Source organism: Ictalurus furcatus, chromosome 14, assembly GCF_023375685.1.
Source record: "Ictalurus furcatus strain D&B chromosome 14, Billie_1.0, whole genome shotgun sequence".
Classification (NCBI taxonomy): domain Eukaryota; kingdom Metazoa; phylum Chordata; class Actinopteri; order Siluriformes; family Ictaluridae; genus Ictalurus; species Ictalurus furcatus.
This window is the reverse complement of record NC_071268.1, coordinates 5,628,720-5,653,785: the sequence shown is the minus strand read 5'-3', so window position 1 is coordinate 5,653,785 and position 25,066 is coordinate 5,628,720. Positions and strand designations below refer to the sequence as shown.

Below are 25,066 nucleotides of genomic sequence, written 5' to 3'. Positions count from 1 at the left end.
TTTTGTTGAAGTGTGTAGAGGTGTGTCGAGTTTTGTTGAAGTGTGTAGAGGTGTAGTCAGGTGTGTAGAGGTGTGTCGAGTTTTGTTGAAGTGTGTAGAGGTGTGTCGAGTTTTGTTGAAGTGTGTAGAGGTGTAGTCAGGTGTGTTGAGGTGTGTCAAGGTTTGTTGATGTGTGTTGAGGTGTGTTGAGGTGTGTAGAGGTGTGTTCGGTGTGTAGAGGTGTGTCAAGGTTTGTTGATGTGTGTTTGGGTGTGTAGAGGTGTGTCAAGGTTTGTTGATTTGTGTTGAGGTGTGTAGAGGTGTGTTCAGGTGTGTAGAGGTGTGTCAAGGTTTGTTGAAGTGTGTAGAGGTGTGTCAAGGTTTGTCGAAGTGTGTAGAGGTGTGGTCAGGTGTGTAGAGGTGTGTCAAGGTTTGTTGAAGTGTGTAGAGGTGTGTCAAGGTTTGTTGAAGTGTGTAGAGGTGTGTCAAGGTTTGTTGAAGTGTGTAGAGGTGTAGTCAGGTGTGTAGAGGTGTGTCAAGGTTTGTTGAGGTGTGTAGAGGTGTGTTCAGGTGTGTAGAGGTGTGTCAAGGTTTGTTGAAGTGTGTAGAGGTGTGTCAAGGTTTGTTGAAGTGTGTAGAGGTGTGGTCAGGTGTGTAGAGGTGTGTCAAGGTTTGTTGAGGTGTGTTGAGATGTGTTGAGGTGTGTAGAGGTGTGTCAAGGTTTGTTGATGTGTGTTGAAGTGTGTTGAGGTGTGTTGAGGTGTGTAGAGGTGTGTCAAGGTTTGCTGAAGTGTATAGAGGTGTGGTCAGGTGTGTAGAGGTGTGTCAAGGTGTGTTGAGGTGTGTTGAGGTGTGTTGAGGTGTGTAGAGGTGTGTCAAGGTTTGTTGATGTGTGTTGAGGTGTGTAGAGGTATGTTGAGGTGTGTAGAGGTGTGTTGAGGTGTGTAGAGGTGTGTCAAGGTGTGTTGAGGTGTGTTGAGGTGTGTAGAGGTGTGTCAAGGTTTGTTGATGTGTGTTGAGGTGTGTAGAGGTATGTTGAGGTGTGTAGAGGTGTGTTGAGGTGTGTAGAGGTGTGTCAAGGTTTGTTGATGTGTGTTGAGGTGTGTAGAGGTGTGTTGAGGTGTGTTGAGGTGTGTAGAGGTATGTCAAGGTTTGTTGATGTGTGTTGAGGTGTGTTAAGATGTGCTGAGGTGTGCTGAATTCTGTTCAGGTGTGTCGAGGTGTTTTGCACTGTGTTCGAAAAATTGCATGTCAGCCAGGTGAAGAGACCAGAAAACAATCTGAGCCATTTCTTTATTTAAAGAGTTGAATATTTGAACATCAATATACCACATCTATTACACTTTCATGCACTGCAAAATTATTATTATTATTATTTTTTTTTATATCTCATCGATCACAAACAGAATAGAGACCCAAGCCTAAATAAAATATTGCTTCTCTAGTGGTTGATTTGGCACAGAATGAAACCTCACTTGCTGCACTGAGATAGTTGACTTACGCTAGTCATGTACTGTAGGCTACATTAAGAAAATGTGAACCTGGTTAGTTGAATACTATTTCTTAACATGTCTTTGACTGCAGACTTGCCTGCAGGATATATGTAGCAGAATGTTTATAGTGTTTTACGGTTATCTGAATGTGAATGTTAACTGGCTTTCCGCTGAAAGAGAGAAATTTTATTGCCAAACTCCTCATAGTAGTCAATAACGGTTGGAGGCAAGCCTTTTTGTTTTTTGTTTTTGTTGTTGTTTTTTTTTAACAAATCTCTCTAGACAGAATGTATTAAAAAAAAAAAAAAACTGCAGAAACTTATAAACTCAACAAACACTTCCAACAAGAGATTAATAATACTCGTAATAAACGTCCAAAGTGCAGGCAAACATAGGGTACAGGAGGAATGTGAAAACTAAAAGAAAATAAATACAATCCATGTTTAATGCATTCACATCCCACCGTAATACTACAGAAAGCCTTAACCGCTCGTCTCTCTTTCTAACTGTCATCACTGCCACTGCAGAATTTCTCTGGTGGACTGGAATGTAACTGCACTTTAATAACAACTTATTTCGATATTTTTTGAACTACTTCACTCTCACAAAGAAACGGTTAAAAGTCTCTCCATCATACATACAGGTGTGTTCTATTGCTTTATACTGAGCGTAAAAATATAAAACCACACAGAACACCGAATAAATAATAATAATAATAATACATATCTCTTATAATAAGAATAATAATTTGTAGGTATTAGAATGTGGCTGCACTAATTCCTAACACAACTAAACAAACTACAATGCAGTGTTGACAGCTGTTCATTCAGGTCAGCCACCCTGTTATAACTGCTACAAATGAAGAGAGATTTAACCTGGATAAAAGGACCTGGGAATTAAAGCAGAGACAGGCAGAGTTTCAGTCTTTCCCTTGCAATCTGCTCTGTTGCTCTGGCTGTGCAACTGCTTTTAAAAGATAATGGTTTTCCTGAATAACAATGACCTCTTGACCTTTTCAGAAGTCTTCATGTTTGGGTCACGGAGACAGTAGGCACCATGCAGGTGAGAATGGGGGGCAGAAGTCAGATTAGGTCCTCCGCAGCGGGTGCCACATGGAGACAGGTTTGCGCAGAGTCGCTAGCATTTGGTTCCAGTGAGTGATGCCCATGCCACTTGCCTCTGGCCCGATGATCACATGACCTATGTTTTCACCACGCCCGTCTTCTGTGTTTTCAGCCACTGTGACTCTTAGAGAGAGATCCTGTACATAGAACGCAAGCATTACACAAACAGTCAGGAAGCAAACAGCTGGATAAACCCCCTCAATAAAAACCAGATAGTTAATTATCCAGCAAACGAACGTACACAATATAGCGTAATTAAAACAAAGATAAAAAAAAGCAAGATTGCAAATTCAGATCAACGCTGGACATCTTTCACTGGATAAACCGTTTTTAATCATAGCTTTATTGTGATGTAGGACTTGCTTTCATCTTTCTCAAGGCTGAAACATGCTACACTGCCCTGACACTAACCCTGATGTGACATGAAGAACTCCCAATACATTCAAGGCTACATGGTGTATAAATCTCAAATATGGACGCAGAAAGTCAATAATCTTTAGGGATAGACGATTTGGAGAAATCAAAATCGAATTGCAATTTACTTGAAAATGCAATTTACTATTATTTAAACAAACAAAAAAACAGAGCTCCAGGTTTGTTGTGGTGGTTTGCACAGCATAATTACAAATGTATCTTCTGACACGACAAGAAACAAACAAAACAATGCCATTTCTAGTGCTACAAAAGCGATTATTCACCCAGGATAAACAGTAGCTGCTAAGTGTTTCTTCTCCACAAGACGCGTTCTCCCATTGCTCCCGCTCATCTTTTCCAAATGATCTTACTGGCTCATTCACTCGGCGTGTTCAGTGTTAATGCCCCCTATTCGTTAAACTCTGCATCAAACGCAAAATGCTCAGGAAGCAAAACCGTCAACGACTACGCGGATGCTTATTACCATATTTGATAGTCCTTAATCAAAATAATCACAGCTCTTGCGATTTGAAAATCACCCCCTTTCAAATCAAAAGCGATAATCATACAGCCATAATAATATTGATATCACATAATAACATTCATCTGAAGAAGATGGAAACTCGGAAGCTCATGGGCTGTTTAGCGGGAAGGATGATATTTGCCCTCTTTTGCATCTCCCCTTAAACTGAGCCCTGAGCTCCTTACAAACAGGCAGCACTTGTTTCACCACTCTTATTTTAGATAAGTCTAACGTATGAATAATGTGTTCTCAGTGGAACGTGTTACCTGAAGCACAACGGCAGGCACAGAGAAGATCATAGCCTCATTGAAGATAGGGTTAGTATCGTCTCTCTTTATGGAGGTTTTCTTCTTACTGATCTTCCTGCCGTCTTGGAGGAGGTACACCTTCACAAACGGATCTGTTTGAATCCACAGTGGGCATTAAGTTAGAAAAGCAGGACAGGAAGGAGTGTGGTCAGGAAAGTGAGAGTAAAAGCTGTGCTGACCTGCAGTGGTTTTGCCATTAGTCCAGACCAGGTTTTTTGCTTTGGCCACCACCACAGTTAGGCGCTCAGCAGTGGGTAGGTAACTGAGTGAGAGCAGAATCTCTCCAACAGCATCCACAGCCTGTAGAACCAATACACAACCAAGTCACAACCCACACACAATACATTACTCTGGAACTGCTGCGAGGGGGCGAGGCCAAGCATTTGAATGCCCAGTTTACCATTTGAGCTTCAAATAGAAAATCATTTATTGGGTATTTGTTATGTCAATAAAATAGCTCTAGATCTTGCACTAGATATAAAGCAGGATCTAGAGATATGTGAATGTAGAGAGCAGTAATGTTGCGGTGTGTGCACTGAGAGCCAGCTGTTTTTATTCTCATGCTAGAGGGAGAGATCCAAACTTGCAAGACATCATATATTTCCATGAACGCTTAATATCAAGTCTTAAATTACCTTAAAAAACCTTGGGTTTGCAGATTAAGCCCATTTTACATAAGTAGCAACACTGCACAATTTCTTGACTTTCTTTGTAGCCTTTGTCGGTGTCTAAACTATGCAGTTTCCAGGGTGGCAGCGCACATAGGTTTTCATGTAGGGGCTAACGATGCCTTGGTCAGTCAGAGGTTACTAAGAGTAACACTGTAGAGGTGTGTAAATTAGCGAAGACAATTTCCGAAGCAGTGGTATGCTCTGGCTCCATCCCAATGTGGCATAGCGATATAGTTTACAGCAGGTTATGGTCGCTGAACTGCTGGATGCCCAGGTGGTGCTCCGAAAACAATCGGAGTCGTTATGTGGGCAAGGCTGGCCTGTTAGGGCGAGACGATATCTAGGTACTGCTCATGAGAGCAGTATAGCATCAAACTTGCAGCATAGCACATAGTCTTAGAACAGGCCTAGTTAATCAGAGACCATCCAGAGCCAAGGCCAGGGAGCAGACAAGCAGGCTGTCTGTTCCCCAAACTAAACAAAAATGTAGAAATACTCAGAAAGTTTGTTTTAGTAACCTAATTAACATAAAATTATATCACACTGAATACACAGCCAGTACCTTTCATCTGAAGCTAGGACTTGTGTCTAAAGTGCTTACTGTTGAAGAAATCATTACTGATCAGGAGTTTAATATAATGTGTTTAACAGAAACGTACACAGCATTAAATGAAGCTAGTCCTTCTGTTATATACATCAGCCTGAAAAAACTAGCAGAGGAGGCTGTATCAGTTATTTATAATGATAACCTTGGCTTAGAAAAATCTAGTCATAAATTCAACACGTTTGAAGTTCTTTATACTAGCATAACATATGTAGCCACAAACAAGAAGTCTATCGAGTCAATTCCTCTAATTATTATTCTGAATTCCTTTGTGAATTTGCGGATTTCGTCACCACTGATCATACTATTCTCCTCGATAGACTGAACGTCGTTGGCGTTAAGGGAACGGTCCTCTCCTGGCTCAGGTCTTATTTGACTGATCGCTATCAGTTCGTAGATGTAAATGGTGATTTCTCTGCGCATACTGAAGTAAAGTTTGGTGTTCCGCAAGGTTCTGTTTTAGGCCCACTTCTCTTTTCTTTATGTATATTAACTCTGGGTCAAATTATTCATGGAATAATTAAACATGGAAAGAGCTTCCACTGGTATGCTATTGACACATAGTTGTATGTTTCAGCAAAGCCAGATGAACGTGTAAGTATTCCTCAACGTTATTAAACTGGTGTCTGTCAAATATACAAAACCAGGACATTAGACACTGGATGCTTATTAGCTTCCTTTAACTTAATTCTGACAAGACAGAAGTACTTGTATTAGGACCACATGCAGCTAGAAGTAATCTTTCTGAGTACACAGTTACTCTGGATGGCCTTTCTGTTTCATCATCATATTGTAATGCCTTACTGTCTGGATGTTCCAGTAAGAGCATAAACAAGCTCCAGTTAGTCCAGAATGCAGCTGCAAGAGTCCTTACTAGAACCAGAAGATACGACCACATCCACACTGCATTGGCTCCCAATAAATTCTACTATTGACCTATAAAGCACAGAATGTTATTGTGCCACAGTACCTGAGCGAAACATGAGGGAGATATGACTCTGGCAATGTCCTGACCTTAATCCAATAGAAATGTTCTGGAAGGACCCGAAGCAAGGAAAAGGAAAATGTCATGACAACTGTCCGTGATCTGAATCTCAAGAGAAAGTGTGTCATGCAGCAAGACAACGACCCTAAGCCCACAACACATTCTACCAAAGAATGGTTCAAGAAGAATAAAGTGAATGTTTCGGAATGGCCGAGTCAAAGTCCTGATCTTAATCCTATAGAAATGTTGTGGAAGGACCTGAAGCATGCAGTTCATGTGAAGAAACCCACCAAAAATCAAAAGCAGCAAAACTATGTGAACCTTTGCTTTCAGTATCTGGTGTGACCCCCTTGTGCAGCAATAACTGCAGCTAAACTGAGGAATGGTCCAAAATTCCTCCAAGCTGATGTGCGAGACTGATCAACAGTTACCGGGAACATTTAGTTGCACGCCACATACTGAACGCAAAGGTTCACATACTTTTCCCACTCACAAATATGTAATATTGGATCATTCTCCTCAACAAATAAATGACCAAGCATAATATTTTTGCAAGACTTGAGTGAACATCTCAAAAAAAAAAAAACATATTTATGCAGAAATGTAGAAAAGTCTAAATTTTCAAGCACCGCTGTATGTTGAAGATTGTTTGTTAGTAGAGGAATATCAACACCTTATTGATGTCCTGAAGGTACAGCCAAGCATTGAAAGGCCTTATGGACAGGTCTAGATCAGACAGTTTGAGTTCAGCCTGCCCTGCACTGATGTTCCTTTCATCCAAGTCCACTCCGAATGCTGAAAAGCGCAGGCTGTACTCCTCCACAGCGGCTGCTTCCAGTGGAATAGAGAAACGCTCATCAAACATCACGGTGAAGGCGTTGCTCTGAATCTGCAGGACAGAATACATTGTTTAGCCATGATGAAGTTCCCCCATCAATAACGAGAGAAAATTACTCTCGTGAAAATGGGAGAGCAACCCTCTGACATTTTACTGCCCCAAAAGTACTTATTTCTCATAATTTTACGTAGGTAAGCAAGCATTTGTTGCAATACTGTACGACTGCTTAAATATCTTCATTTAGTGCCTTCATTATACCTTCATTACATGTCACTTCGGCACTGCGTTTTGCGAGCACAGTATATTTGCATCACCGCAAATCATATTTATATTGTATTTCTTATCAGATTACAATAAACCCAATATAAGATTATTAAACCTTACTAATGAATAATCTTAGTAATGCTTAATAATCTTAGATTCAGTTTATCGTAATCTTATAATAGGAAATACTAGATACAGTTCACTATATTCAAGGTATTTCCACTAAGGTGTATTTTTTTTTGTGCCATGTTTGAGGAACAGTTCCTGGATGGTGATAATAGACACACCTTGGCACAAGTATTTCCAAACTCTAAGAATTTAGTACAACTGAAAGCAAGCTAAACCGAGTGCATTCTGTGTCAGTCGTGGGAACGGGATCAGCGCTGCTCGGAGCTCTTTAAACAACACCGATGCTGAGTAAGGCTGAAAGTCCATATCATCAAAAAGAGCTGTAACACTAACCACCTGCTCAGTTAATGCCATGTCATGGCCTTTGACATGTGATTAAGAATCTGAGGGTGGAAGTGTTTGGGGGAATAGCAGAAGCGCTTGAAGACCTCCAGAGAAGGCCGTGCTCAAAATAGTGTTTTCAAGCACAGGTGAAACAATGTTTCCAGAAACAGAACTATTCATTTGAGATAACGGACGCTTTTATCCGATCTGAGAACACAAAAAGAGTTGGGTATAAGGCGTTAAGAGGGATAACAGTAACGTCGGCTGCGTCCGAAATCGCGTACCGTGACAGTAGCTATTGCACGGCCATTGAAACACTACGTACTAATCGGTATGTGTGTTGCCGTGGTCACACTAGGCTTGAAACATGCGTATTTCGATTGGACGCTGCTGCGAATATGGGCGGAAACAAGACATGACATCATCATACTTCAGGGCACTGAAGTTTTCATATGTAATTACATTTTACATGAGTAAAAACGTCAGACAATATTTGAAGCAATTAAAAAATTCTTTTATGTTTCAATCTTTTAAATATACCATATACCAACAATTTAGTCGGGTATTGTTCAACAAGTCCTGTTTACCCAAGGTTTAATACTTAAAAATATGAAGTCTTCTGTGATTTTTTTTTTTTCTTTCTGAGTTCATCCGCACCAGTTGCATTATGGGATTTTTGACTTGCGTAGTGTGCATCAGTTACACGCTGCGAAATCTCGCCAGAAGCAGTACGCCGTCCGGGTATTTCTCGTCTACGGTTTCTCGCCTACTGAGAATTACTACTGACATACTACCCCTCTGCGGTACTGCTTTTCGTCTACTCTGTAGCAGGGTAGGACGCCATTTCGGATGCAGCCATCTTCTCATTCTGAGCAGGAAAACAAGGTGTGTAAATGTCTATATTAGTTCCAGTTTACGTGAACATGATGTGAACAGAGCATGAGGACAGATAATGGCTCTGTAGCAGCGAAACCCATAGCTTCGTTGTGCCTCCCCTTGGCTAGCGATACCAAACTAACTTAGTTAGAAAGTTTGAATATTTTATCGGTCTGGTGGTCGTACAAACAGTGACAACACCTGAGCTAAGTTTGATGATAAATACAACTTTTTTTTTTTTTTAAGTGTATTTTTGTAGGTTGGATAGGTTTTGAAAGTAACGTGAAAGTAAAGAAATTAGTCATCTGATTCCTTTGTGCATGCAGTAATCAGTAATGTAATCAAAGTGCAATTTTAAAATAGTAAATAGTAATCTGTAGTGGAGGACCTTTTTTTTTTTTTTATGACCCAACACTGGACATAAATAAGCACTTGACCCAAAAGTCAGAGCCTAATCGCTTCACTTGCAAATTTTGGAAATGTGAAGAGAAAAAAAATATCAAAAGCTTTTGTGGAACTGAAATCAGCTATTTGAAATAAAATGTGAACATAAAAAAAAAAAAGTTATTCTTTTGCAGTACCTCCTTGCAAAATTCAGCTTGTATCGCAATTTCATCAGCATCCTGTACCAAACCTATCAGGTCAGAGATTTCTAACACACTGTGACACACTCTCATCCATATTTATGTGCTAGGGAGAAGAGAGCAACAGCCCTTTTGCTTTGGAATCACGCTGAGCAGCTGTGCTGATGTCAGCGCTCTTTCTCTTTCTATCTTTCTATCTTTCTCTCTCTGACACTGCTAGCTGAATGAGGTCATTTAGGCGGCATTATAATCCTCAGAATGTGGCTCTAATGCAGTTCTACTGATGCTTTTGAGACACAAGTGACTGATGATCAGAGCGTCTCTGCGGCTTTCTGAGCTTTCCAGTGGCTGTCTTGGCTGTATCACAAGTTAATTATATTTTTACTCATTCCATCCACGATGGGATGAAATATCATACCTCCAGGACCACAGTGCAGCCTACATGATAATACAGACGAACTTTTTAAGTGCGGTACTTTCTAAGGCATGAGTTTCAGTTTTATTTTCACCACCCCAGTCAAAAGGAAATGTACAGTTTAATACCTTTTCTCTGAGAGTGTCAGAAAAAAAAACTAGATGGCAAGACTGTGCAAATGACTCGCGCTTGCTGTTTCCTCACCCGTGTGACGCCCACATTGATCTCGTCGGGTAAAAGCGTGACAGTGACGTAGCAGCCGGGAAAATTCTCCTCCTCCTGTTCCAGCAGGTCTTTGGCCTGAAGCAGGGTGACATGTAGTAGTGAGGTTTGTGCCTCAAGCTCCAGCGTCACCTCCAGTTGTCCCACGGTGACATCATGGCCAAACGTGTGGGCAATGGATGAGATGGAGCACAGAGAGTCAACCGAGGCGGAGCGTTTCATCTCCAGCTCCCGGCTCAGCAGCTCCAGAGGGCCAAGTTCGCGAAAGCCGTCAGGCGTGACAGCCAGCTGCAGGCTGGGCTTACGACTTGCTGATGATGCTCTTCGGTGGTTAGAAGCTGCAACGCACTATAAAATAGAGCATACATTCCCAAACAAGGAAGGTTCATGGAAGGTTTTTACGGCAGAATCATTGAACACATCAAACGAATTAAAAATCTATCACCTTCTGCCTGACTTCCGAGTAAGAAGTGCCATACTTCTCCTGCAGGTAGCGGTAATTGAAGTTAGGGTATGGTGAGGGAGCAGGGAAAGAGCCAGACCTCCATAGCTTCCACAGATTTACTCCTACTATGCCAAGTAGAACCATAAACCCCAAGAGGTACACACCAACCTCCCAGGCAGGAGGATCACGGATCACTGACACGCACGAACGCGCAAACACACACACACACACACACACACACACACAGAGAAAAATCAGAAACACAATACATCACTAAGTACATAAGTACCTCAGTTTCTTTTTCTCTTACCGCTGACATGATAGTCTGAGATGTCCCGGCTGTGTGAAGAGGACATGGTCTCTGGAAAAAGAATGAAGAACAGGAAGACACAAGCTGAGCGCTTGACCCGAAAGTCAACGGCAAATTACGCCTCGCATATTAACAGCCTAAGCACTTAGAATGTATAGAGTAATATTTACAGGAATGAATGGGGGACACATGTGTGTCGATGTGCGTACGTGTGAGAAAGAATGACAAGGAGAGAGACAGAGACACCTCCCTTTGAGAGGCAGGAACATTACTTCATATTGTATGTCATCTTTTCATGGTTTTCACTTTTTCTAGTTTGACATCTAATCAAAAGCTGGATAATCACACCCTTTATTTAACAAGTATTTCCTTTGGCTGCCAGAAATGTCTGTCAAAATCATATTTCTCCCTTCCCCGGCAATGTTCTCTGAGGGAAACTGAGAAACTGCTCCTATATTCTGCGAGTTGATTGGCTTTCAGCTTGATGTTTACATGAAAAAGGGAAATAAATTATTAAAAGTCATTAAAAATGATTAAAATGCCTGAACTTTATTCGTAGACTTGATTCACAATGTAAAGACATTGTCTAATAGGTTATTTATGATTATTTATTTATGATTATGAATTGTACTTTTTTTTTTATAGCCTGTTGTAATTCAGATTATTTTTCTCCGACACTGCTCCTGGTGAAGCACAACATCATTTTAATGTCTTTCCTCAGACACGAAGCAAAAGCTCTGTGCTTGGCAATGAATGATCTTGCAGCCTTTTTATACAGCTCAGGTCTGTTTACATGAAGAGTTTCAAGTTACTGGAGATAAAGGGCTGTGCGAGGTATATTTGTTCACTATTTGTTCACCGTGTATAGATGGCCGACGTATCCCAGGTGCGTCGTTGTGGTTAACGTCCCAACCGTATTGAATAACTGATATTGAAAAAGTGGTGCACATGAGGTCCAGGGACTAGTCACCACTGAATGCAATACGGTGTTGCAAAAATAACGTCTAGACGGGCTGGTCATGCTGGTAAAGCTGCTGTAAAGTGTATTTCGATCACACACATTTTGTTTACCCATGGGATTGTGATTTACAGTTGCAAAAACAAAACCTAGAGAAGACGGGTAAAAAAAAAAAAAAGAATCAATACTTATTTACACTTTTCAATTATTAGCATGACAATAAAAATACCACGATACATTTTGATTTAAAAAAAAAAAAGGAATAATACTAATCTCTGCTTTGTCGAAATGTAGAGTGCTGTGAAAAAGTATTTCCCCGATCCTGATTTCTTCTGTGTTTGTGTTTATCTCATACTACCCAGTGTTCTAGTTTTCCCCTCATCGTGACAGCGTGCTTCCGGGATGTCAAACCTTGTTTACTTTTTGACACGTGTGTTTTATTACGGTTTATGTCATAACCCCTGTGTGTCTTCGTTCAGCGCGAAGTATTGTGCGTTTCCGTGTTTTGCCACCACATCCACACCAAGACTTTCTTTGCCCTTGTTTCGCCGCTTCCTCATCCTGTCCATAGTTTCTCATTTTTGAACTTTACCTTGCCTAGTTTGTGTTGTTTGTAGATTGCCTGACCCACACCTGTTTTTGACCACGTTTTTGCTCTATCGTTTGGAATTGTCCGCCTGTCTCTTTAATAAACGCTCTAGCTGCAATTGCATCCATCGCCATCCTGTTTACATGACAGGTAGCTTTAGATTTTCAAACGAAATACAACATAAAACAAAGACAACCTGAGTAAACACACAATACAGTTCCACTTTCAACTCATCAGTCCACAGAACATTCTCCCAAAAGGTTTGAGGATCATCACGGTGTGTTTTGGCAAAGTTCAGACGATCCTTAATGTTCTTCTGGGTTAGCAGTGGTTTTCACCTCACCACTCTTCCATGGATGCCATTTTTGCCCAGTGTCTTTCTGATAGTGGAGTCATGAACAGTGACCTTTATTGGTGCAAGACAGACCTGTAGGTCCTTTGATGTTGTCCTTGGCTCTTTTGTGACTTGTTGGATGTGTAGTTGCAGTGCTCTCGGAGAAATTTTGGAAGGACGGCCACTTCTGGGAAAGTTCACTATTGTGCCGAGTTTTTCCCTTTGGAAATAACGGCTCTCGCTGTGGATCTTTGGAGCATTGGCGGAACTAGAGTTTTATACATAGAGTGGCCACTGCTACTTTCGGGGGTCCACACACACACACACACACACACACACACACAATATGTTGGGTTTCCATGTTTTATGGGGAATTTCCATAATGATTTTTGTACTAAAGAAACTGTATTTTCTATCCCCTAAACCTATCCATCACCTAAACATCACAAAAATGTAGTATGTATGATTTATAAGCTGTTTTCCACTTGGGGACCAGAAATATCTGGTGTGATAGTAATAACACAGACAGACAGACAGACACACACACACACACACACACACACACACACACACACACACACACACACACTGTACTCACATAGTGGAAAGACTTGGGTCACCCTGTTGTTTCCATAAGTGTTGAACATCCAAAATATTTTCAGAAAATAAAGCTTAAGCACCAAGGAGATAAGATACAGTAGCATGTGTCTGTTACATGAACTGCTGAGTTTATTTACAAAAAAAAAAAACCCCTCACATTTACAAATAAACCCCACACACACTGTAATTAGATATAGCAGGCATCGAGCAGACATGGCTGTTTGCACCTGATCTGCCTGCCTGTGCTTCTTTAAAAAGAACTCTGATATTTCTCCCTTTCTTTTCATGTTTAATTGGTCCTGTGCAAAAATATGACAGTCTGTGGTTACATCTACTCATCGATGACCAACATTTTTATCTTAATTACAAATCCTCTTTTTCATATCTGTACATTAATATCACCTACCTGTCTAAGTTAGCAGTTTGACCATTGCTAACCCTCTTCTGAACTGAAGTAACTGAGCTAGTTAATCGATTTCAAACTGCTAAATGTTAACTCTCTGAACACTGGCAGCTGTAGCCTACTTCCCCACATTAGCTAAACATCTGTCTACTGTAACTTCCACACTGCACGGTATATGCGTGTATTACTAGTACAGATGTAAGCGTAATGATTGTTATGCTAAATTGCAAACTGGTCTCTCTAATCTGATGAACTGGTAGTGTAATGGTAGTGTAATGGTAGCATAGGGATATGTATGTTATATTTGGTAATACAGAGAGTACTGTATATACCGTTAGTGAGATGCGTATCTAATAGGGACAGCGTGGTGGTGAATCAGCGGAGATACAGAGATGAAGCTGTGGGAGCACAGACATTGTTAAAGGCTGTTGGATGTTGTTTAATAAAAGGAACTAAATGGAGCCACGCTTGTATCGCCTCATTTATATGTGCTGACCTAACATTACAAGTAGCCTATTGGAGCCTTATTAACTTACACAGCGTCTCATAAAAGTTATTCAGCAAACGAGCCTGATGCTAAACTTTAAAAACTTACTTCAAATATGATGTTTGCTTATTCTACGGTATCCTGCAACCATATTCTCTCGTCCTCGGCTCATCCGTGATTTGAAAACTGTACGTGCTGCCGGCGAACATAAAAAAAACAACACCTCTTCATTCGACAAGAGGTGAAATGTGTTGTTGATGTGTCAATCAGCATCAACAACTTCCAGTAGCTAATAAAATTTTGGGGGTGGCATCCGGGGTGGTCAAGCGGGTGTCAGGGGTGTCCAGTGTGACCCCCACTGGACACCCCTGACACCCGATTGACCACACCGAGTGCCACCCCCAACATTTTATTACAGCGCTCCGCCACGGCTTTGGAGTCCCGGAAGCCTTTGTAACCCTTCCCAGACTGATGTATTTCAATCACCTTCCTCCTCATAATTTCTGGAATTTCTTTCAACATTGCATAGTGTGTTACTGGGTAAGACCTTTCAACCAAATTCATGCTGTTGTAAAAGTTCTATTTAAGATGATTGAACAGGGTTTACAGTAATCAGGCTTGGTTGCGTCTAGTCCAGCTGCACCCAATTATAAATGCAGTTTCATAGATTTGGGGAGTTAGTAACTATGGGGGCAAATACATTTTCAAACCGTCCCAGTTGGTATTGGATAACTTTTTTGATTCAATAAATAACATTATCATTTAAAAACAGACAGTCCATCCCAAATCGCACACTTGTGTACGCCATTTTGTAGTATAAATAGTGTGATTAGTGTGTTCACACTGAAAAACTCCAAGAAACAAAGTGCACTTTAAGTTCCCGGATGATGCACTCGTTCAGCCGAAAAAAAATGAATTGTGGAATGATGGACTCATGATACCTTCAACGGTCGCAGATTTCCTTACGTAGTGGATGAGGAAGGGCTATATCAGTCTCAGATACTGAATGAAAAAAAAGCTATTTACATAGCTTTATTCCATAGCCACAACCACAACTAACTACCTAGTTGATTTTAAATTGTGCAAGCAAAATTCGACTGCGGAGACGATTACGCCTACGTCTGATGGTGACTGAGGTCTTGTTGCGCATAAAAGGAAACATTAACATAAACAATAAAATGTACCAATTCATTTTTGTTATCTGTTTGGCTATTTCGCTAATGCTAGTGCCATTGCATTAATTTTCCCTTAACTGGGAAGCAGCATACTTCCGTTTAGTACAATACCGAAAGTGTGCCATTTGAGAAGATACTACCCTTCTAAAATTCATACACTAGACAGCAGAGTGTACAGTGCATAGTATAAGTATAAAGTGCATAGTATAAGTATATAGTGCAAAGTATAAGTATATAGTGTATAGTACAAGTATAAAGTGTATAGTATAAGTATATAGTGCAAAGTATAAGTATATAGTGTATAGTATAAGTATATAGCGCATAGTATAAGTATATTGCGTATAGTAAAAGTATATAGCGCATAGTATAAGTACATAGCGTATAGTATAAGTATAAAGTGTATAGTATAAGTATATAGTGCATAGTATAAGTATATAGTGCATTGTATATAGTGCATAGTATAAGTATATAGTGTATCGTATAAGTATATAATGCATAGTATACGTATAAAGTGTATAAGTACATAGTGCATAGTATAAGTATATAGCGTATAGTATAAGTATATAGTGTATAGTATAAGTATATAGTATATAGTATAAGTATATAGTGCATAGTATAAGTATATAGTGTATAGTATAAGTGTATAGTATATAATTTGGGACACACTATGTATTTTGTGTTTACTCAGGTTTCCTTTGTTTTATCTTAGATTTTGTTTCTGAATAAATGAAGTATGAGATATACAAAGAAACAGAAGAAATCAGGAATTTCACATTTACTTTATCGCAGCACTGTATTTTATCTTGCCACATTGTTTTTTTTTATAAGACAACATTTATTACCTTAATGCTTAAAGTACATTATGAGCATTTGTATAGTATCTAGCTTGTTGGTGAAGACTGAATTTGGGAAGACAAAGTAACCATCAAATCCTGCAATGCAAATTCTTACTAATATTGCACAATGCTGGTGCACACCTGGATCCAGAATAATAGTAGAATATAACCAATTTTGGGTGTCATTCCAGAAGATCAGACCATCAGGCCATCCAATTGAGCACCTGAATAACAATATCTCTGACTGAGACCAGCACTCAAATACCCCAAACCCCAACCTGAATCAAATCATCCTTCTGTGCACACTTGGGAACACTACTATAAATAGATTCTAGAAGTGACACTGCTTATGAGCTCTGCAAATGACTGTATGAAACTGTGAAAATGTTCCTGGGTTTTTGCTTGTGTTTGAATCAAAGCGAGGGAGAGCTGAGAAAATGTTTGCATGGGAGGGGTGCAAATGAGATTCTGAGAAGAATGTACATAAAAGCCTGTGGTAATAAACCTTAGAATAGAATCAGTAAGATCAAATGTCAAAATGATCACATTAGATGTCAGTTCTGCAGCAGTACAATAAAATATACACTATAGCACTCCACATACTGAACCTTAGCACCATAAAATGGTTTATAATGACTCTAATAAGAATTTCTACTTAATGTCTGGAATTATTACCTATAATTATTCCTTCTCCTGCCATGATAGTTCACTAATTAAGAAACAGCTGAATTACATCCAGTTTGTTGATCTTTGAAAGTATACACAAGGCAAATACAACTTCTTAATGCATAGTTACTTTATATTTGATACTGATATTGAATAAAATAGTAATTGTGGCATGTAAAGTTTAAACATCCTTAGTCAGGACACAGCAAGCAAATGCTTTTGTAGCTACCTAGGAGTCTTTCTGTTCGTATGTAATGAATTTGTTCACCCCATTTTTCCTTGCAGAATGCTTCTAGTTCTGAGATATATTTGAGATATATATCTTACATGTACAACATGTTTAAGATCTACCAACAGACTTTTAATGACGTTGAAGTCAGGAGAGCCAACTTGTGTTTCTTGAATTAGTTCATGATGAATTCTGAGGTATCTTTTGGATTATTGTCCTGTAGCAGCCGGCATCTTTCCGGCTTTAGTTTCTTGACTGACTCTGTCATATTTGCTTCCAGAACTTTCTGATATTTACTGGAATACTATTTATGTTCTAGTAGAATTGAATGTTGTTAGCTATCCAACAGCTAGCTGTTGTAGAAGTGACACCGATGATGAGCTAACACTGAACATGACTGTTATCTTTCTAAGCAAAGGGACGCTAGCAAATTGAGGTGCCTTCTAAGATGAAAAAGTTGAGTCAAATAAAACGTAAATAAATAAAAAATAATAATAATAAACGTAAATAAAATAAAAATAGTGAATTACCAGAAGCTAGGTAGTTCTCTTGAGCTAGTTATAATGTTTGATAGCTTTAGTTGTGTGTCTTGTTGCTAATCTGTAGCAATGTCTTAACCTGCACATAGAATAGTGTCTGCATGACAGTAGTCTGTTTACTGTAAACAGGCATGGAAGTAGCTAAAAATCCATCAACTTAGCAATGCATGCTTGATAGAGCTGACAAGCTTTTTAGACTCTTGATGAAACACTCCTGTAATTTGAAGTTGATTTGACCGTAGGGGATTTAAATGACAGTTACAGCTGCATGTGCAAAAAATAACATCTTAAAAGAATTTTGAAGATGTTACAGTTCATAAGCCACAGCCACAGTAAACTTTCAGAAGTCTATTTTCTGCAAGTGTGGGTGTGTGAAGATCATAGGAATGGAGATGAAGCCAAAGACAGATGCAATCTGACTCAATCATCCAAAGAGTGCTGGGGAAAGTTACTTCCTGGAGAAGCAAATTTACCTCAGTATAATAATATCATTTGCCTCTTATGTGATTCTGATAATATAATAGATGCACTGTACGTTAGAACTGTGTATTTGTACTACCCAGAACTATAATACCAGGCTTTCCACTTGCTATTTCAAATAACAAGTGCCTCCAGTCAGCTGTGAAAATCACTTCAGCTGGAGAACCACAATACTGGAGGAAAACACATTAACAAGGGCAATTTTGAAAATGCAATTTGGCACCATCAGCACCATGATTCCGAATTTTTTCTGTCCACAGTTAAACATGGAAATGACAGAAGACAGCATGGCTAGTGTCTGACCCATCACCTTTACATATTATCCACCATTTTCATGAGTTTTGAAAGCATTTTGAACATGTTTACTTGGACACCTCTGAGTCACTTACAGTATATAATACACAATATAGTCAAACATGGAAGTAAAGTACCACATATTGTAAATAAAATGGCCTCATTATAAGTTCTGGCCAGGGGGGCGTAACTTGGCCTGGGCATTCAGGCCTTGAAGATTTTTTCTTCAGCCACGAATAATTCTCCACTTGGAGCAGTTTGTCACTACGTAGCTAAACATCAGTAAAAGAGGACAGCAGTGATGTAATTTTGTATCTTCAGTGAACAGAGGCAAGACCAATCAGAAAATTTGTGGGAATACTCGTGTTTTATTGGCTGACAGGTCTCAATTCCGCCAAACGCTAGCTCACACAGTCAGTCAGTGTGAGGGGGAAAATGTACATATCCATCCATCCACCCATCTTCTATACCGCTTATCCTTCCTTCAGGGTCACGGGGAAACCTGGAGCCTATCCCAGGGAGCATCGGGCACAAGGCGGGGTACACCCTGGACAGGGTGCCAATACAATAAAATGTACATATGCTAATTTTTATTTATTTCTTTATTTTACCAGTAACGGGGTTGAAACTCAGACACTAACATCCTCTCGTGCTGAGCAGGAAAACAAGGTGTGTACATGTCTATATGAGTCCCAAGTTACATGAACATGATGTGAGCAGTGTATAAGGACAGATAACGTACTTTACATGACACTGCAGCAGCTAAACCCACACAATAATTTTTTTAAAAGCAGTTAGCCCTCACATGCAGGAAAAAAAAAGCATGGAAAAAGTCTATTTAGAAGAATGTTTTAAAAAGTTTTTGATGGACAAGAATCTGGGCTCAGCCCCAGATGATTAACAGTCCAGCTTACGCCCCTGGTTCTGGCATCTTGGAATTCAAAAAGATGTGGTTTGGGTGGTCTAAAATGTTTTTTTAATTGTGAATGGAGAGGCAAACCTGATAAGAAAAGATTTCAGATATACCCATGTTAATATATAGATATTCCCTATATATTGGTCATCCAATCGAAAACAGCAGTGTTCAATAATAATGGGCCTACATTGGTTGTGTGAAAAAAGCAAGAGAAACTGATGGGAGGACGTATTATGCACTGTCAGCTCATTCCAGCGTAGGAGCAAAGCTAGTGCGCATTTACTAATAAATCAACTTTCCTTTTAATCTCCAGAATGAGTCATGATAACATTAGCTGCATCGTGGCCGAATACACACACTCAATCACAGCACTGTGGCAGAGTATTGGCACGCAGCAAGCACACACACACACACACAGGGTTCTAGCTGAGCAGGCACACACACATGGTGGCCAAAGACACTCAGATTATGAGACACTGATTCTCTGATATGAATCAGGTTCTTAATAGCAACCTCCCCCGACAAAACACTTTCTCTCTCACACTCTCACTGCCAGCTTGTGCAATGATGCTTGGGAGATGAGGATAAAGATTTCAGTTGCACCCACTCACAGCGGATGGACACCCAAATCAATCCCAATGACACAAGCAGTACATCTGTCCCCTGTTGGTCCTCTTATAAACAGACTAGGTGTTTCTCTGTAGTGTTTTTGTTCATATTGTTAATAGACAACTGTTTGATTGTGTGTCGGTATTAAATAATGAGCTGGCTCAAGACCCTACCCCCCTTTACAACACAAACAATAATGATGCATTGGGCACAAAGCACAAGCACAGGGAATGCCGGTGACCATGACAACCTTGTGAATATAACTCTGTCATCAGGGGGAGAGACGGGTTAATAAAAAAATATTACACAGCCGTGTAAATATCCAAGTCAACATCAGCACGCAAGCATAGTCTAGGACCGGATATGAGCCTTGCGAGACTGTAGAGAACCATACTGGTGCATCCGGAAACAGGAAGCCACTGACCTGAGCTCTCTGTACCTCTGACTGGAAGCAAAACATCACGGCATGAGCACAGGTCATGAGTAGATTGCTAGTTTTGGGTCAGTCACATAGGTGGGTTATAGAGACCTATATACAGGGCACTTTGGATCTTGGAACTAAAAAGTAAATGAAATAAAATAATTAAGCAATATCACGAGTAAGAGTGTGTGCAAGAGCAGAGATCACGAAAGCATTATGAATTATGCATAGCACGCAGTTTCTTTTTTCATGTGAACCTTTGCTCAGTGTCTCTCTGTCTGTCTGTCTCTCTCTCTCTCTCTCTCTCTCTCAGCATGTGCGTGTGTGTGTGTGTGGTGCTGAATGGACACTTCCTTTAGGTAAAATGTGTGGATTCCTGCTGAGACACTACAGAAAGGAAAAGCAGTCCATCAACCAGCCTTGTCCCAGTTCACAGCTACAACATATGGCACAACACTTATATATATTCTTTTAAAAACATGATTATATATATATATATATATATATATATATATATATATATATATATATATATATATATATATATAGACAGATATACATACATACATACAGTCTCTCTCTCTCTATATACATATATATACGTAGTCTCTCACTCTCTCTATATATATATTTATATACACAGTCTCTCTCTCTCTCTCTCTCTCTCTCTCTCTCTATATATATATATATATATATACATACAGTCTCTCTCTCTCTCTCTCTATATATATATATATTTATATACACAGTCTCTCTCTCTCTATATATATATACAAACATACAGTCTCTCTCTCTCTCTATATATATATATATATATACAAACACACAGTCTCTCTCTCTCTCTCTCTCTCTCTCTCTCTCTCTCTATATATATATATATATATATATATATATACATACAGTCTCTCTCTCTCCCTATATATACAAACATACAGTCTCTCTCTCTCTATATATATACAGTCTCTCTCTCTCTCTCTATATATATACAAACATACAGTCCCTCTCTCTCTATATATATATACACAAACACAGTCTCTCTGTCTCTCTCTCTCTCTGTATATACATACACAAACACAGTCTCTCTCTCTCTCTCTCTCTCTATATATATATACAGTCTCTCTCTCTCCCTATATATACAAACATACAGTCTCTCTCTCTCTATATATATACAAACATACAGTCCCTCTCTCTCTATATATATACACAAACACAGTCTCTCTGTCTCTCTCTCTCTCTGTATATACATACACAAACACAGTCTCTCTCTCTCTCTCTCTCTCTCTCTCTCTCTCTATATATATATATATATATATATATATATATACATATATATACACACACACACACAAACACAGTTTCTCTCTCTCTCTCTACACACACACACACACACACGGATTGCATGTCTGTTAAAGAGCATCGCGCGCAGTGAGTCGTGTACTCTGAGTAGTAAACATGCATTCTCTGTGAGCAGGCTGTGAGAGAGGAATGGCGGGGTTTAAAGCCTACCTTGGAAGACTTTGTTTTCGGTGTAAGGGGATGGGGGACTCCGCTCTCCCTTCTCTGCCTCTCACGCTCCTCTCTCCATACGCATCAGCTGCGTTTAACCGCCAAACCACATGCATTAACGGGTTCTCTCTGGATCAGACTGAGAGCATCAGTTTAAAGAGCACATCCTGTAACCGGTGGGCTCTGGGAGATGCATTCCCTCCAAGAACAGAGAGAGAGAGAGAGAGAGAGAGAGAGAGAGAGAGAGAGGGGAGAGAGAGAGAGGGGGGGAGAGAGAGACACACACGGAGAGAGAGAGTGTGTGTGTGAGAGAGTCCCACCCCTGCAGTGTAACTTCCAGAGCTCTGCCACAACACACTGCCGCAATCACGCTTTATCATCACTCTCTATAATACAATCATAAAGTTCAGATCCTACCGAGACCGAGACAGAACTCTTCTTTTATTTCTCTTCTTTCCTTTTGTTGCACTGTTCTGTCTCTCAGAAGCACCACACAACAGTCAAACATCTGCATTATGCACATCTGCACGTGCACAGGAAAGAACATGTTTTTAACAGTATTGCTTAAAAATAGAGAAGTGTTTTTGTTGTTTTTTATTTTTATCATGTATATCCTTTCAGTGTTGCCTCTCAAGCAACGCCCACAAAACATGCACCATAGCTATTGACCACATGTATATCTGCTTGTACTGATTGTCCAGGTGTTCTGGTCATCATTGAACATAACATGCATCTTTTTTTAACTGTTGCTTGCAAAACCTTGTGTTAAACAGACCATGAAAATGAAATCAAATATTTCCATTCATGTTGACTTTTGATTGGGAAATGCTGAGAGCACATTTTATTATCTTTGCCAGCAGATTTTTGGCAGGTTTTCCCTGAGAGAACCAGGATAGAAAGAGGAAACTTCGACAGATGTCTGTTGCTTAAAATCAGAGTTTTGGATTGTTGTCTTGACATGACACTCAAAATTGAGCTCAGATGCATCTTGTTTCCACTGATCGTCCTTGAGATGTTTCTACAACTCGATTGGAGTCCACCTGTGGTAAATTCAGTTGATTGGACATGATTTGGAAAGGCACACACCGGTCTATATAAGGTCCCACAGTTAACAATGCATGTCAGAGCACAAACCAAGCCATGAAGTTCAAGGAATTGTCTGGAGACCTCCGAGACAGGATTGTATCGAGGCACAGATCTGGGGAAGGGTACAGAAACATTTCTGCAGCATTGAAGGTCCCAATGAGCACAGTGGCCTCCATCATCCGTAAATGGAAGAAGTTTGGAACCACCAGGACTCTTCCTGGAGCTGGCTGCCCGGCCAAACTGAGCGATCGGGGGAGAAGGGCCTTAGTCAGGGAGGTGACCAAAAACCCGATGGTCACTCTGACAGAGCTCCAGCATGTCTCTGTGGAGAGAGGAGAACCTTCCAGAAGAACAACCGTCTCTGCAGAATTCCATCAATCAGGTTGAGTGGCCAGACAGAAGCCACTCCTCAGTAAAAGGCACATGACAGCCCGTCCGGAGTTTGCCAATAGGCACCTGAAGAACTCTCAGACCATGATGAAACAAAGATTGAACTCTTTGGCCTGAATGGCAAGCGTCACGTCTGGAGGAAACCAGGCACCAGTCATCACCTGGCCAATACCATCCCTACAGTGAAGCATGGTGGTGGCAGCATCATGCTGTGGGGATGTTTTTCAGCGGCAGGAACTGGGAGACTAGTTAGGATCGAGGAAAAGATGAATGCAACAATGTACAGAGACATCCTTGATGAAAACCTGCTCCAGAGCGCTCTGGACCTCAGACTGGGGCGAAGGTTCATCTTCCAACAGGACAAGGACCCTAAGCACACAGCCAAGATAACAAAGGAGTGGCTACAGGACAACTCTGTGAATGTCTTTGAGTGGCCCAGCCAGAGCCCAGACTTGAACCCCATTGAACATCTCTGGAGAGATCTGAAAATGGCTGTGCACCGACGCTCCCCATCCAACCTGATGGAGCTTGAGAGGGCCTGCAACGAAGAATGGGAGAAACTTCCCAAAAATAGGTGTGCCAAGCTTGTAGCATCATTCTCAAAAAGACTTGAGGCTGTAATTGGTGCCAAAGGTGCTTCAACAAAGTATTGAGCAAAGGCTGTGGATACTTATGTACATGTGCTTCTTTTATTTTTTATTTTTAATAAATTTGTAAAGATTTCAAACCAACTTCTTTCACGTTGTCATTGTGGGGTATTGTTTGTAGAATTTTGAGGAAAATAATGAATTTAATCCATTTTGGAATAAGGCTGTAACATAACAAAATGTGGGAAAAGTGAAGCGCTGTGACTACTTTCCGGATGCACTGTCTTTCCCCCACTGTGTGCAAACATCTGTAGGCCAGTACTAAATAAAAAACAACCTGGGATTTTTATGAGCCCTCTTATTTTGTTAACAGTATTAAGATTTAGAAGATTCTGCAAGGGGTGTGCAAACTTTTGGGCACAACTGTATATACTATGCTTTTTGTATCATTAAACAAAGACCCTTTCACTGAACGATGGTGTCGGTGTGACTTCTTCCTGGGCCCAGACGAGAGGAAATCAGCCAGAGCAGGGTTTAAATTTCGGTTCTGACGTATCGGACAGAGAACTTAACAAGTAGCTTTACAGAAATCTGTATATCCTTTTTAGATCCATAATGAGCAGGCCAGAGGAGACATCCATCCATCCATCCATCCATCCATCTTCCATACCGCTTTTCCTTCCTTCAGGGTCACGGGGAACCTGGAGCCTATCCCAGGGAGCATGGGGCACAAGTCGGGGTACACCCTGGACAGGGTGCCGATCCCAGAGGAGAGAGTGGCAAGGAAAAACTTCCTGAGATGACATGTGGAAGAAACCTTGAGAGAACTCAAAATAGAAACTATTGTCTTCTGAGTGACGGTGAGATTATAAATCCCTACACTTCCACGGTCTTTATGATTACAGCAGCTGTAACTCTGCGAAATGATGTAGTAGTGGGAAATTGGGTTCCAGTCTTTCTTTAGGTCAGGATTATGGTGGATCTGGAGCCCAGTCCAGGAGCACAGGGTGTGAGGTGGGAATCCACCCTGGAACAGATGACAGTCCATTGCAAGGCACCATGTATACACGTTTATACTTCGGAGTAATTTATATTAACCAAACCACCTACTGGCATGTTTATGAGCTGTTGGAGGAAACGCAAGTGACCAGTGTGAGAACCTGGACATAAACGCCACTCCTAAGCTCAGGATAAAACCCGGGACCTGGCGCTGTAAGGTGACAACGCTACTCTCATTTGGAAAACCGGACAGCTATTTAGTGATGAATTCAGCAAAATATTACTACAGCACTTCTGAATATTAGTTTAAGCCTTGTTTTTTTTTTTTACCCCTGAAAAGGCCAATATATACTCACTGTCCACTTTATTAGGAACACCTGTACACTCATGCAGTTAACTAATTAACCAATCGTGCGGCAGCAGCACAATGAATAAAATCATGAAGATACAGGAC

The 25,066-nt window shown here is 40.3% G+C and overlaps 1 protein-coding gene across 1 annotated transcript; it reads right to left on the bottom strand.

The window, feature by feature from the left end:
* Positions 1 to 1,432: 1,432 nt before the first annotated feature.
* Positions 1,433 to 21,746, bottom strand: syt12 (synaptotagmin XII). Its single transcript, XM_053642098.1, has 8 exons — positions 21,551 to 21,746; positions 10,509 to 10,559; positions 10,199 to 10,392; positions 9,736 to 10,101; positions 6,775 to 6,990; positions 4,021 to 4,141; positions 3,800 to 3,933; positions 1,433 to 2,733 (listed from the first exon to the last, which is right to left on the bottom strand). Exons 2-8 carry the CDS (start codon positions 10,552 to 10,554, stop codon positions 2,560 to 2,562), a joined length of 1,251 nt encoding a protein of 416 aa, XP_053498073.1. The 5' UTR covers positions 10,555 to 10,559; positions 21,551 to 21,746; the 3' UTR covers positions 1,433 to 2,559.
* Positions 21,747 to 25,066: the final 3,320 nt, after the last annotated feature.

Coding starts and splice junctions, on each gene's coding strand:
- syt12 (XM_053642098.1), bottom strand. CDS start 10,554: ATGTCCTCTTCACACAGCCGGGACATCTCAGACTATCATGTCAGCG. Junction 10,102..10,198: donor ACTCGGAAGTCAGGCAGAAG/GTGATAGATTTT, acceptor TCTATTTTATAG/TGCGTTGCAGCTTCTAACCA. Junction 3,934..4,020: donor TAATGGCAAAACCACTGCAG/GTCAGCACAGCT, acceptor GGATTCAAACAG/ATCCGTTTGTGAAGGTGTAC.